Below are 14,308 nucleotides of genomic sequence, written 5' to 3'. Positions count from 1 at the left end.
GCTGGAAAGTGACTGAAGCCAACTGCCATCAAAATCAGTTCCCTGTTTTCTTGGGAAAGTGTAATCTCACTAGGGAAAGAGATGAGAAATCAATTGGCTATCCTCTCGCTCTATTGTTTTACAAGAATTTATGGGTGGGGTTGAATCTTTTTTTAGAGGAGAAATGATTTGATATTTTCCTTTCAGGGGAAAAACAAAGAAAACCAAACCAACACCACAAATCACTCCACATCAGTTGCTGAAAGCTTCCAGATTCCTGATGATCTCTCCACCTCCTAAATGGAGATAAATCTCAGGAGAACTCAAGGCCAAGAATAAGGCTTGTAATTTCCCCAATTGTGTCTTTTTGGTTTTCTGTGCATACAAACATAATGAAGGGGTGGCCAAAAGCCCACACAAAATAGCCCTGATAAACTCTCTATATTTTGTTTTCATTGTATGGATGAGATCATGTTTGTTTGCATCTCGTAAAATATATCCAAGATCTCACTTAGCACATTTGCAATGTCCCTAGAAGACTATAAAATTACATTTAAGTTCCAAAACTTCAACAACATGTATTTTGATGGCATTAGGCTTTACATATTAACTAAGTGTTGAAAAGACATTAATAATATGCATCACCTGAGGTACTGAGATTTAGATGCCCATTTTAAAATAAATCTATGATGACTGGATTTTAATGTATCAGTAATTATTATGCTATTAAAACACAGTATTATCAATTTTGCAACACTAAATTATGGGAATATGCTACCCCTAATTAAACAGTACCACTGTAACATTTTAAAATCTTGACTATGTCAAGCTTCTGCTAGAGGGTCAATGTCTTCATACACGTGTACAACAGGCAAAAATGCTGTCAGTTTATTTCTGAATTTTGATAATCAAAACTACTATTTGTGTATGCTGCAGGAAAAAAAATAACTGCAAAAGTGTACAGCTTGTGTGCTGTCATGTCAGAAGTACATGGTAGGTGTTTGGAAACCCAACATGACTGGCTTCTTTCATCATTATGGAACTCACTTTTTTGTAATCCAAAATGAATGCCAGACATGAACCATTATTCCAGCATCTCAGAAGAATGTAACTCATTTGTGAGCTAAACATAAGTTGTCTTAGCTGTCAAGTTTTCATGCTTATAATCAGACCTCCATGGGCAATTTTCACTTTTTCTAACAAGTAAATGGGCAGACAGTGCAGCTCAGTAAGAAGATCCTGGGTACTGAAAATAGACATGACTCATATATGTGCAAGTAGGTGTTAATTATCAATATACAAAGATTATTTCAGAAATTTGTATCCCAGATAAAATTCAAATTTGAGCAATCAAAATATTGTGGTTCATGGCCAAAGATAATCTTCCATGCTTTACATGGTACACACATGTAATACACCTGGTTCTAAAAAAGGTACTGTCTCCTCCTTACAGCAAATGTTACCATTCATTAAAAACTATACTATTTTGGGAGAATCTCTTAACTTAAAAATAGGAGTTGTAGATAAAACTGTTTTAACTGCTAGAATTCAAGTTCCTTTTTATTCTCACTCTAGGAGGAAGAATTGGTAAAGAAAAGAAACAGCTTTCTCTTTCTAGGTAGGAAGATAAAATAAATACACCAGAAACTAAACTCTTCACAATTTGTGCAATTTTCTCCATGATGTTGCACTCCTATACATGACCTCTGATGGACAGAAACAGTGTTTCAGTGCTTTACCTAAACTGTAAATACCTATTGTTTAGGGAAGGGATCTTCCATGATACTCCTTTACATGTCAACCTAATAAGTTACTTCTTGGCAAATTCTGGTGTACTGTCCTTACATCAGTTCCCAGTTGTTTCCAGACAAGTAGTACATCAATCTTCTCTCTCTGTTGAACACCAGTGACTTCCATAAAATGAGTTCACATTTTGAAAACATTTCTCTGGCACAATTCCCTGGAACATTTCGAGGAATATTGAGCGCCTAATGACCAAGTTAACATGAATAAAATTTAAATTTCACTCTTAAAAATCACAAGCAATGCTGAAACCATATGTCAGATGTTGCAATGCTTTTGTTGCTGGCAGAATTTAAAATTTAAAATATGGTAAGGGGGAAAAAAAAGACAAGAGAAGTTTGGAGTGCAAATATTCTTTGGTTTACTCATTAAAACAAAAGGACACAGCAAACAGCAAAAACACTGGCAATTAAATAAACAGCAAATTCTTTATATGCTTCCTAACAAAAAGTCTTTGGCTGTTTGAAATGTATTAACTTCATGCTTTTAGGTACATTACAGTGTTTAGAAAGTCACATTTTTTATCCCCAATGTCAAGGCAAAGAGCAGAAGAAGAAAAGAAAGATAAAAGGTAGGAAGTAAGAAGAGAAGAAAAAAATTTATTTAAAATTCCATTTTTCCATTAGTTAAATATAACACAATGATAATACTAATACCTATTTCTACTTCCATTGTACACAAAGCAAATTGGCTTGCAATTTATTTATCACATCATCATACACATCAGACTAGTATATCAAATATACTGACCACATCTTTTAGAAAATAATTGTGACCCTTCCAACCCAAATGATTGATTCTATGATTCTACTAGCAGAATTCTAAATATCTTAAGGAATTGCACAGAAAAGTCACTGTGTTTTATCTTATCATAGGCAGAGTTAAAATTCTGTACCACAAGCAGTTTCTTGGGAATGCTCTTCCCCAGTTCAGCTATTTTCCTGTAGCTTATTCCTCAAATAATCCCCATGTAGTCAAAGGAAGCAAGCACCTGTGCAAGCCTACAAGGATCTCTACTTGGGAGATCCTGCCTTGCAGACAGGAAGTTTTCACCTCTGAGCTGGAGATGCACAAGCCTGCTGTTAAGACTCTATGTGACAGCATGATGATTTTATTTAAAACTCAATGCTTCATAATGTCAACACTAGGAAGCTGTTATCTGTGCAGAGAGCATAAAAGACTATAACTGAATCATATATGCCTATTTTACAAGTAAAATAAAGAAATTACAGACTGTACCATCATGATGATAGTCTGTTACCGACATTACTGGATTCTGATAATTTAGAATTAATGCCGCAAATCTATGAAAGATGCAGAGTGTCTGACAGCATGTTGTTTTGGTTTGTGTATCTATCTTACAAGACTCTAACTCTACTTGAGCCATTCTGTTTGATTGTCTTTATCAAGCTGTTTCCATAGGCAAAGCACAGTAATAAAAAGTCATGTGCAGATTTTCTTCCAGATGGACTGTGGATAGCAACAGATAGCGCATAGTAAGAAATTTATTAATAAAGATTTTAGGAAAGATTTGTCATAATGTAAAAAAACCTCTTTGCATGCTCCCTTATTCCTTCATAAATCAACAGTTTTCCATCTACAAATAACTCATAGGCAGTCACCTCTAATACAAGTACTTATATGTTCCCCTCATCTAGCATTTTGTTGACCCCATCACAAAGTTTCTGCAAATGGATTTTATAAGGTCCAAAGGGATTGTACAAGGCAGCCAAAAATTCACAATCAGAGAAGTGATCAAACACATTGTTGACACGTCCGTGTGACTTTGCAGTTAGGTGACGCTGAATGATTTCATGAAGCAGCTCCCTACACTCATTCAACAGTTTGGACAAAAAGTTCCTGTCAAAGGTATAATCCACCTGATGGAAACTGACCACGGTCTTAGCCAGCTGATGAACCTTCTTCTTGAATTTCTCCATCAGTGCTATTTCATCCTGATTAAACTGGTTGTTCCTGTAGAGAATTGCCAATTTGAGGACTATTTTAATGAGGTTTTTGATGATTTTCTCTGCTTCTTTCTTATTTTGTGTGTATTCCTTTGTTACTCTGTAAAGCTCATCCAAAACATCACTGCTTGTATCATCGATCAAAGTAGTTGCTATTGATTTGGACACCATTTTTCCAAGGATCTTCTTCTGGGCCTGAATGGCCAGACTTTTGGAGTTGAAGACATCTGTGGCCACTAGGGGAGAAAAAAGTGTGCAGTCAGTACTTCCAAACAGACAGTCTCTGAACAGCAAGGCTGAGGAGTATTTCTATATTTACACATTCATGACAGTCTCACAAAGTGTCACAAAAATAATGCAACATGGTTGCAGAAAAAAAATCCCACATTTATGTCCCCAAAACTCTCTTTTTTTTAGGTTTACATTTTTTCAGACTGTTATACTTTTGAGAAAATACCAACTGAACTTGCTCAGAAATGGTTTAGAAGATCTCTCTCTCTATATGGATTGATGGAATATCAAATTGAAACAATGAAACTGCCCTATTTAATCAGATGAGTGACAAATCTACTCTGAGTCTTGCATTCATAATGAAATCTGAAACTAGGATAATTCCAATATTGTGACAAATAACCACTGCTACTCAAAGATAACAATTCAGTGACCATTATAAAGCCTTTTCCTCTTAGCGTTTTACATAACCAGTGAATGCAGACACCAGACATTAGTTTATTTTTTTAGGTATCTATTTTATACATATCTATAGATATCTATAGATATCCATATAGAAATTAAAAAAAAAAAAAAAGACAAAAATCCCTGGTCAGCAAACAGCACTGAGATTTTCTGGATGGAATCTGAAGACACTAGCAAGTGCATATTAACATTTCCATGTCCTATACTTTATGCAGTAAAAGCAAGGCATTTACTTTCTAGGGATTGTCATAACACAATTGTGAGCACAACCTTTTAAAAATATCTTTCTGTGACCAATGAAGTAGATCCTAGACCACATTTCCACCTCTAAAACAATGTCTGATTGCACTAATACACCCAATGTCTGGCCTGCACTTTTGTACAGACACTTGAAAGACCCCAGACACTCCTTCACAAACTTTACTTGTGAAATATTATCATGTTTTCTGTTGTCAGCAACAATTTTTTAAAGCATAGTCCATGGCAGCAGTCCCTCAATGAGGACACATGTGAGTTGGTATTTTCAGGTGGAATTGTTTGGGAAATGGCTGCCTTTGTGCTGCAGCTCTCCTGGAGTCTCAGACAGGCAAAGAAGACTATATCTGTTTACATTTACTATACATATGAAAGGTTTGCTTAGCAAACACAGAGGATGGAAGTATTTTTTTTTTTCTTTTAATGAAAACATCAACTCTGCAGATGTCAGACAGTAAGTCCCTGAATTTGGAAAAGGTTTCCTCCTAACTGCTGGTATGTGGGCAGCTGGGTGTGTTCAGACGCAGGGTGCCTCAGGGGTTCCAGCAAATAGAAGAAACTTGTCCTTCAGGACATGAAACACAAATCTGTATTTTTAATTCAAGAGTATCTTTGAGAAACTTAATAACAAGGTCTTTTTTTTTATCATTCCATAAACCTTCAAGCAGGTTTGTTTGCTAAACTTTCAGTGCATATCAGTATTTTGTTTTGAAGTGTCTGAGCACATTTTAAAAAATCTTCACTACAAGAAGACACTCAAAAAACCAAAGAACCCCTTGTTAACTATCTTGGGCAAAGCACTCAAGATCACAAGACAGACACACTTCTCAACCACAAAGATACAGGAAGACATTAAAGATGCTGAGCAGTCATTTTGAATTGAAAATATGTGATTTGCTTTCTGTGTTTTTAAAGCTAAAACTGCAGTGGTTACTATTAACATAAAACTAATCCAAGTTTTCAAAAGGGTATTTTACTTTTCCAAATATTTCCAAATACTAGAACTCAGCAGCCAACGCTTTACAAAGATCTACTGATGAATGATAACTTTTTTTTCCTGCCAAACCAGGAATATTAATTGTTATTTCATAACTTTTATTACTTGAAGTTTTCTTATTAATGCTCATGATGTCTTCTGACACTGGGCACAGATACAGATGTTCCTACTTATAGCAGTTACTGTTTCAATGTTATCTTCCAAAAAATTTGCAGAGAAAAACTTACACGATACAATATATCTGTATTTTTAAGCATTTTTTTTCACAGGATGCTGCAGGCATCTTACAAAATACTATCACACTGACTGCTCCACTGTAATTCCAGTCTGAACAATTCTATATTTCTAAATCCACATTACATGACTTTTTGGAGGCAGGTTAACACTCAGTTACAGTTCTAATACAATAAACTGCAAAGTATCAATTACAAGAAACTGAAAGCATGGCAGTATGCTAAATATTTTTTAGTTTTTCAACAAAAAACCCTATTATTCCAACAAAACCCCCTATATATTACATAATTTTACATCTTAAAAAGTGCAGCTCTATATGTAGTCACCTTCGCTAACCAAAACAAGAATTGTTCCATTCCAAAAGCTGCTGAACTCATAATGGTATTTTCCTAATATCTGTCTAAGTTTGGGGCTATCAAGAATGGCTTACTTTCAATCTAATTTGCTGTAAGTACACCAGAAGTTAGCTCCATTTTCCCTGTGCTGTTACATGAGTTCTAGTATAATTGCTAAATATGTGCATTTCATACTTCAGTATTTCAACCAATCTGAAAAAGGAACTTGCTAACTCTTTGCAGCTTATAATCAGAATTTTTCCTCCTTACCAATGACAAAAAGACTTAAAATACTCAGTTTAAGCAGTAAGATTATAGAGCTTCTTGAGAATGAACAGTAAAACTATGACTTACTTGTTCATCTAATGTAATTGCAGTTTTTATTGCTGACAGCAGAAAGAGAAGCAAAATACCCAAGTGAAGACTGGCCTGTGGCGTATCTATTCTGGTAAATCCAGCGCACACTTTATCATGTGCTTTGAAATACTGTCAGAAGCTATCACAGAGTGAATATGGGGTTTTCCTCCTCGCTGTAAGAGCAGCTCTTCTCAGCTACCTTTCTCTCCTGCCTGCAGTGCTTCATTTTGCTTGGGCACCTCAAAATGCAAAAACACATCTCAGTGGTTTCACTTCCTCGAAGAGAGAGCCGAAAGGAAATTGCAGCGCTGAGCAAGCAGCGCAACACTGAGGGCTGTTCCTGCGACTGACAACTGGAACAACTCAGGCAGCAGGGGAGAAGAAAGGTCCTGTGGCACGAGAGGACAGGTGACTTGTCACGAAGAGGTGACAACACTAAGCTGGTCTCTGGAGGTGGAGATGCTCAGTGTACCAGAGGTGCCTGACTCAGGCTGTGCTGGGAAGGGCAGCATTCCCAGTGTGAGGGCTGCTGGGCACCCCCTTTCAAACTTTTGACTGCAATTTCAGATACAAGCACCTGAAAATTTTTACAGGTGCATTTATATATGCCTGTATGTAGCCACCTTTTGAAAGCAATTACAGTGGCTGGCCTGGATGTCTGACCACACCTTTCGTGTGGAGAGGTTACATCCTTGCACTTCAAACTGAAATAGTGACATTTCTCTGGTGACCCGCGGGTAATCCCACTCATTTTCAGCATCTCACTAAAGTTTGGTTTACCTCATGACTGCTCTTTATAGGTCTAATTTCTTTCCTCTGCACTTTTATACTTTACTTTTTAAAAGGTTATCATAAAAAAATACCCCTTTGAAATCAACAGCACATCATTTTCTGCACGAACTACAAAGTTCTTGTACAGTAAAGCCAAGCCTGCACAGAGGAGTGTAGTCCAAGAGGAAAGGCTCTCAGAGGAAAACTCACTTCCATTACCTTGAAATTCACAGGATCAATCTTGGGAATAATGCAGACATCTACAAAATCTCCTAATTTATTATTTAAATGAGCAAACAAAGTGCTAAAGATAGCCTCCTGTAAAAGGTGTGAGCTTAGCAATTATGAAACTTCTGGATTTTCACAGTATATGTGTTTACCATGGTATTTTGTGTATTAAAATGAATAAACACTAGACATGTAGAATTCTGGATGTGTTTTTCCCAAAATATTTTACCACACAGAGGTTTCCCATAAACTGTGGGGGAAGTGTAAACTTTCAGTGAAAATTTAAAATTGTGGTTAATAGAGTCTCAGGAGACTGCTATAAAAGTACAAGAAGGCTCATACTTATGGCTGGAATGCTGACTTTTCCCTCACTTGGAAGCTAGCTACCTCCCTCCATTGTGGCAAATTACTATTACACTATTACCACATACTCTATGTCTCAACTCTATTTAAATTATATTTAAAAAAAAGAAAACAAAAAGTAGTATTTGGGAAAAACCTAACTCATTATTTTCCACAAGACAACAGTCTATGGTGGATTCAACATCACTTGCAGCTGAGTGTATGCAATCTCATGTACCTTGACAGACAATGAATACTTGAGTCACAGAGTATTTTTAAACTTCTCATAATGAAGGAGCTGGGGAAAATAAAGGATCCAGCAAAAAATTACAGTAAACCATCAGAAATTCCATGGTCAAGTCAAGAGCTGAGCTTTCTGTGTTGACAGAACAGTCCCAAAGGAAGAGAAAATATGACTGCGAAACCTTGCTCCCCGAGACCCAGTTCTCATTTTAGTGACCAGCACATCACGTGCTGTGCGAGTAAGGCCCAAAAATGATGAGGGTTTTTGGGAACAAAAACACTGACATGGGCTTGAGAGGAGAGAGACAGCACTGAGGGCTTCAGGCAGCATTTAGAAGGCTATCACATAGCCCTGAGAAATGTGGGAATGGACTTCCCAACAGGAATCCTGTGTGCATGTGTGTGTGTTTGCTTCTCTACAGACGGTGTGTGAGAACTACAGCTAAAAACTTGCACATGCCATACACACTGCATGTTCAGTCAGACTCCTGTAGTGAAAGAACACCATTTCCCCAGAGGGAGGCAACTTGAAATCAAGTGGAATTAGCGTTATGCTGAGTGTATGTGATCATGAGTCATGCACCTCCAAAATCATGAGACTGCCTAGATACGAAAGGATAAAAGAATTACTGAATTTTTAATCTTTTTTTGCCTTCTGCTTTCTGGGTCTTCACAGGTCTGCCCTTGCTTTCAGGAATGATACAGGCCAGAAATATTAAAAAAAGAAACAAATACAGAAGTATTTGTACATATATATGAATTCATGTATAAATACATGACTTCAGTAAGGTAAAGCTCCAATAGTGATAAACTACAAGAGTTAGTACCAGTGAACAACCAAGCCCTGAAGTACAAAATAGGCAAAAACCTGCAACCAGGGCTGTAACAATTTTCACAATATACTTATTACACGACAATATGATTGAAAAATGTAAGTGGTTGGATACAGACTAGGAATTCTTCAGATATGAACAAGGTAAGTTGATTTTTTAGTTGCCAAATTATATATATATGTATATATAGCTTCTTCTTAATAACTGTTTGAGTGAGTCACAGTTTCAAAAAAAGTTTTTTAATGCTGTTTTTCTTTTTTCTATTTTAAGAGGAGCGTCGGTGTTTTGATTCTTATCTAAGTGCTTCAAAGTTTCCTGGGTGAAAGGTATGCTAAAACCCTTACAATCATTCCCAAAATTCTTCTAGAACTCCTTCCAAAAATACAGCAGTTCCCAAACAGCCACTTCAGCATATTGGCCACACTCCACACTCACAAGCATTTGTTCACTTATTGGCTTTTCAAAAGCTGATGAAAACTGAGGCTTGTAGCAGACATGCAAGACTAGAAGCACTCTCAGGAGCTTTCACTCTTCAACCTCAGACACTGGGACTGCAACTTCACAGCTGGCTGAGGGCAGGAGTGGGAAGAGACCAGGACAGCCACAGAGTTTATTGACAGAAGAACGTCAGCAGGGCATATAGGTAGGACAAGCACCATCAAGCAGTGGAAAACCCAGACAGCAAATGGCTAAGTGCAGAAGGAGGAATGAAAAAAACAACCCCTCAAACAAGGGCCCTGTACAGTACTTGCTTCTTTCACATGCACCTCTACACTTTTTTAATTCATGTACACAAGGCCCGTATTGGAAGATCAAATATTTTACTTGGCACCCTGTGTTTAAAAAGAGGGATTTATATATGAATACCAGTTTTAAATAGAAAACAGTTTAAGTTAAAATTCTCAATGCATACAAAGCATTCTTTCATGAGTAGCATTTGAGTAACAGGTAAAGTAAATTGTACTAAATTCTGTCTTGCCATAATTGTTACCAACTGAGCATACGATGAGAATGTAAATTATTCAAGCAATGTGCACTAGCTCTAGCATTCACACTGGAAGACCTTCAAAAGGAAAAACACCCCATCTGAAGCCAAGCCTCATGCATGGCAAATATTGCATGAGCAGTCTTACTGGATTTGGAAGTCAGCTATGAGGCTGCAAGTCTCCCTGTGGAGCAACAGTTAATCAAACATTTTCAGAAAAAAATATGGCTAATGAAGCATTTTTGAAAATACCGAGTATGTTTAACCTGCATACTCATACTGAAAGTGAGCATATATTCATCTGTAGAAGCATGGGAAAAATAAAAGCCAGCAAACACAGAACAACTTTTTTTCACTCAATAAAATGTTCAGTAAGTCATTGCCAATACGTATGCAAAACATATGTGACATTGTTATATGCTTCTGGATTTTGCTATTTAATTCTAACATCAGTGTATGATAATGTCCAAAATTTTATGAAACACAAAAGATGATCATCATTCTAGCTGAAAAAATAAAACCAAACCATTAAAAATCCCAGAAAACAAAATGTTTTTCGGTCAAGAGGTGAGAAGAAATGCCAAAAAATGTACCTGAAGGTTAAGGCTGGGTAGAGCAGCAAGGAACGATGCTATTTCCAATAAGAATGTTGCAGAATTTTGCAGTCCCATGGGAGCAGTCAGTGCCAACAAGTTATTCTGGTTTTACATGCTTGTGCTTCCCACAGCCAGCCTGTGCATCACATGATATATATACCGTAGCTGATTTAGAAATTTTAAAAAGCCTCCTAAAAGCCATTTTCTTCAAAACCTCTGCATGGTATTTTAATTAACAGTGCAGCTTCTAAAATGAGGGGGGGAAAAACCAGATTAACCTCTGATATTCTGCTCTCAGAATATTTCAGAATATGCTGGATATTAAGCTGAGAAAATGACAGTCACACAGAGCAGTGTCATGAACTTAATTTGGTATTTCAGTCCTCTGCCAGCATTTGTTATCCTTGCTGGAATGTAACAACTGGTGCAGTGATGTTAAATATGCAGCCTGTATATTTCAGCAGTTGGCCTTTTCAGGGCTGTATCAGGTTCCTCTGTATCTACCAGGTGCTCATGCACAGTGAACAGCGATACTGACGAATCTTTTCATAGGAAATTAAGTGCATCTTATGTCATTCTTTCCAACCAATCAAATGCCATGCAGGTACTCTTCATTTTGTCCAGCCTTAAACACATACCAAACTTCAGCAAGGCAACAGTGCTAAGCTGCCTAAGTCAAGTGGCACCCTAAATTTGAAATTTAAATAAGTGGTACCTAATTGCTCTTACAACCATCCTAGCAAAAAGGATGTTTTCTCACAAAAAATAAACCACAAAACACTTAGCTGTAGGCACAGGAACTGCATACATATAAAAAAAAGAGTTCCTGGCTTGAATGCAGAAGAAAAACCTCAGAGCCCACTAGCCCTGGACAACCTGGAATCCACTGGAGAGAATTAAATCTGACATGGGGGCAGGAGTAGAATTTAAGACTAAGATACATGTTGCAAAAAGACAATGGACTGGAAGGTCCAGACGAGATGCCAATCTGGCATGAGAGGGAGAGGGAACTCAATCACAAGGCAAACATCACAATCTGGCTGTCAAAATGCAAAAGGCATGTATTTGAATCATATGTAAAGAAAGTCAAAGCAGAGGCTTCAGGGAGTTCAAATGACACACAAGTTTGTGAGGGATCTTACAATGTCTTTGAAACTAGTTAATAATGTTTTTCCTGTAATTCTAGTTCTGGTTCTCTGTTCTTCTCCCTGTCAATCTGCAGCTACACTGCCTGTTTCTTACAGAGATGATGGGAGTCCCTCAGTATCTGTCTTTCATTGGAATGTTTAAAGTTGGCTGGATTGCTACTATTCACTTTATGTCTGTGTGTAAATATTATATATATATATATAAAAAATATATATAAAACTAACTTTCAAGGCACTGAACATTGCCACAGCTACAGGCCAGCTACATAAAATATAGTAGTGATTCTAAGGGCTTTCAGTTCTCAGGTGTCTGGTTGGTACACTCATTTCTAATATCAACATTGAAATGTAGATTATAAAACACAAGAAAAAATCCCATTTAAGAATTTTACTTATCAGATACTGGCTTCTCTTTAGGCCTACAACACTAGTGACACCTTTCATCTCTTTTTCAGTTTTTAATTTTTCACTACTCTTTTTCCTGTTTTGTAGCACAAGGGATAAATTTTATGGTATTCAACACATGGCTGTGCAGAGAATATGTTCTTTGTCTACCTTCCATTCCAATCACTCATGGACATGTCATTATGGAAGACTACACTTGGTGGCTGAAATAGTAATTTTTTCTGCACACCTAATATGTTTACTTTCCTATTCTGCATGGAGTAAAATAAACCAACCCCTGAGTTTAAAGTTTTTTTCCCATTATTTAGTAGCTACAGTCTGTTTCCTTTGTATCCATACTACAACTACCATGACCTTTATCCAAACATCCAGTAGTGAACCAGGAGATTAAGTCTTTTCTTCCCTTCTCTACTCTCTCCCTGTCAGGTCAGAATAGGCTCTCCAAAGCCCAAGCACATCTTTCATAGGCTTTGCTTTGACTTCTCTTTGTTCCCACTAGTGCCACCCAAACTCACTTTTAAAATATTTGAAATAACAATACCAAAACTCTCAAACATAAATTAAGACTGTCAAAACACCAGTCCACCTCCCCACATATCTTAAGAGTTTGGTTTTGCTTTCATTAATGTAATTAAGTTCTAGTGGAATACGAAACATAAGACAAAAATAGCTCTTCAATATTGATAGAAACATAATCTAAAAATTGAATCTTTGTTAAACGTTATGTCTGACACCATCATTCTCTTTTACATCAGGAAGCAGTACTATCTAATAGAGAATTTTTTTATCTAGGAAAGCAGTAGTAATCCTATTTATTTTTAAAGGTCACAAGTATATTTACTGACTAAAAACTTGACAGTCTGCAGAGGTCCCTCTTCAGCCTCAACTCTTCTGTGATTTGTTAAACCTGCATATACTTTGCAATTCTCTTCTTGGGGCAAAGCATATGAGACTTGACTGCATGGTTTTTTACAACTGCTGACTGAGGCAAAATTAGACAATTTAGCTTCTTTACTTCGCGCTGGCATCAATGACATTTTCAACTAAGTAATGGACAGCACTGATCAGCTATGAAAGAGTATATAATAGCAAGAAAGGTTGTGACACCTTGAGATTTCCAAGATTGTTACCCATGGTAAGAAGGAGGGAATGCAAATTTGAACCAGGACAGGGAAAGCCCTCAAGTGGTAAATAGAAATACCATCAATCTAAATTTCAAGTATTTGCACTGAAATAAAAATGTCAATACTTTCTCTTAATATAATATTGTCCTCTCTTCCCCAGCTGCATGGCACCAGGTAAAACCACAACAAAGGGATCAACATTTAACTGCAAGTTACTGATTTTGATACCAACTGCTTTTTGCAAAGAAAGGTGAGTTTAAACATACATCCAGGATACAACGTCTTGCATCACAGAATTTAAATCTCTAATTTCCAGCTTTGAGGACAAAGCTGTGAGCTTGATGAGGACATCCTACCACAAGACACCAGAATCAAACTTTATTCTTACCTCTTCCTGAAGTATCCATCATTTCTGTTTGCAGATGCTCAAATTTATGATTCATTGTTTCAAGTTCCTAAATAAGTCTACATCACTATTTTCCAGTGAATGTTTTTAAAACAAATCTTTTTGAGGGAACAGAAACATCCATTCATTTTCTTATTGGCATGCAGTAAAAACAATAAAAAATGGAATCAACAGCTGAAATATTCAGCAGTGTCATCTGCTCACTTCTGTCAATATTAAACCAAAATGTCATTCTTTCTATACATAAAATTATTTTTGTAGAATAGTTTTGCGAACTGGACATAGCAAAAGCAAAACAGCTCCTCATGAAAGCCTTAGGTTTTAAAACAATGGAGTTTCTGCATTTTTCAAAGTTTCTCCACACCTCTTTGAAGTTAATTAAGTGGATGCTTGTCTGTGCATGCAGTAAGTCAGTTCTTTATTAATTCCTGTATGAAACAATACAGGAATATGTATGTTTTTTGGGATAGGGACTTGAGGGTATCACATTCTTAGAGATTCACTGAAATCACAAGCAGCTAACAATGCCTTAGAGAAACTTGCAACTACTGGCCTTTATAGATATATTAAATCATCTCAGATTATGTCCCTGGAATTTCAGGTT

At 36.7% G+C, this 14,308-nt stretch overlaps 1 protein-coding gene across 5 annotated transcripts in view; it reads right to left on the bottom strand.

Annotated features, from left to right (window-relative positions):
- Window positions 1-2,119: 2,119 nt before the first annotated feature.
- Window positions 2,120-14,308, bottom strand: part of TNFAIP8 (TNF alpha induced protein 8) — a 57,763-nt gene continuing 45,574 nt past the window's right edge. For 4 of the 5 annotated variants that reach the window (XM_079331529.1, XM_079331531.1, XM_079331527.1 and 1 more), the window contains exon 2: window positions 2,120-3,985. In XM_079331529.1, the coding sequence (XP_079187655.1) occupies window positions 3,420-3,985 (566 nt within the window). In that variant the 3' untranslated portion in view covers window positions 2,120-3,419. Of the gene's footprint in view, window positions 3,986-6,620; window positions 6,898-14,308 lie in introns of those variants that run through there. The other variant, XM_079331530.1, reaches the window with a different exon arrangement.

Source organism: Erithacus rubecula (assembly GCF_903797595.1).
Source record: "Erithacus rubecula genome assembly, contig: SUPER_Z_unloc_4, whole genome shotgun sequence".
NCBI lineage: Eukaryota > Metazoa > Chordata > Aves > Passeriformes > Muscicapidae > Erithacus > Erithacus rubecula.
The sequence above is the reverse complement of the archived record's forward strand: the minus strand, read 5'-3'. Positions and strand labels throughout refer to the sequence as shown.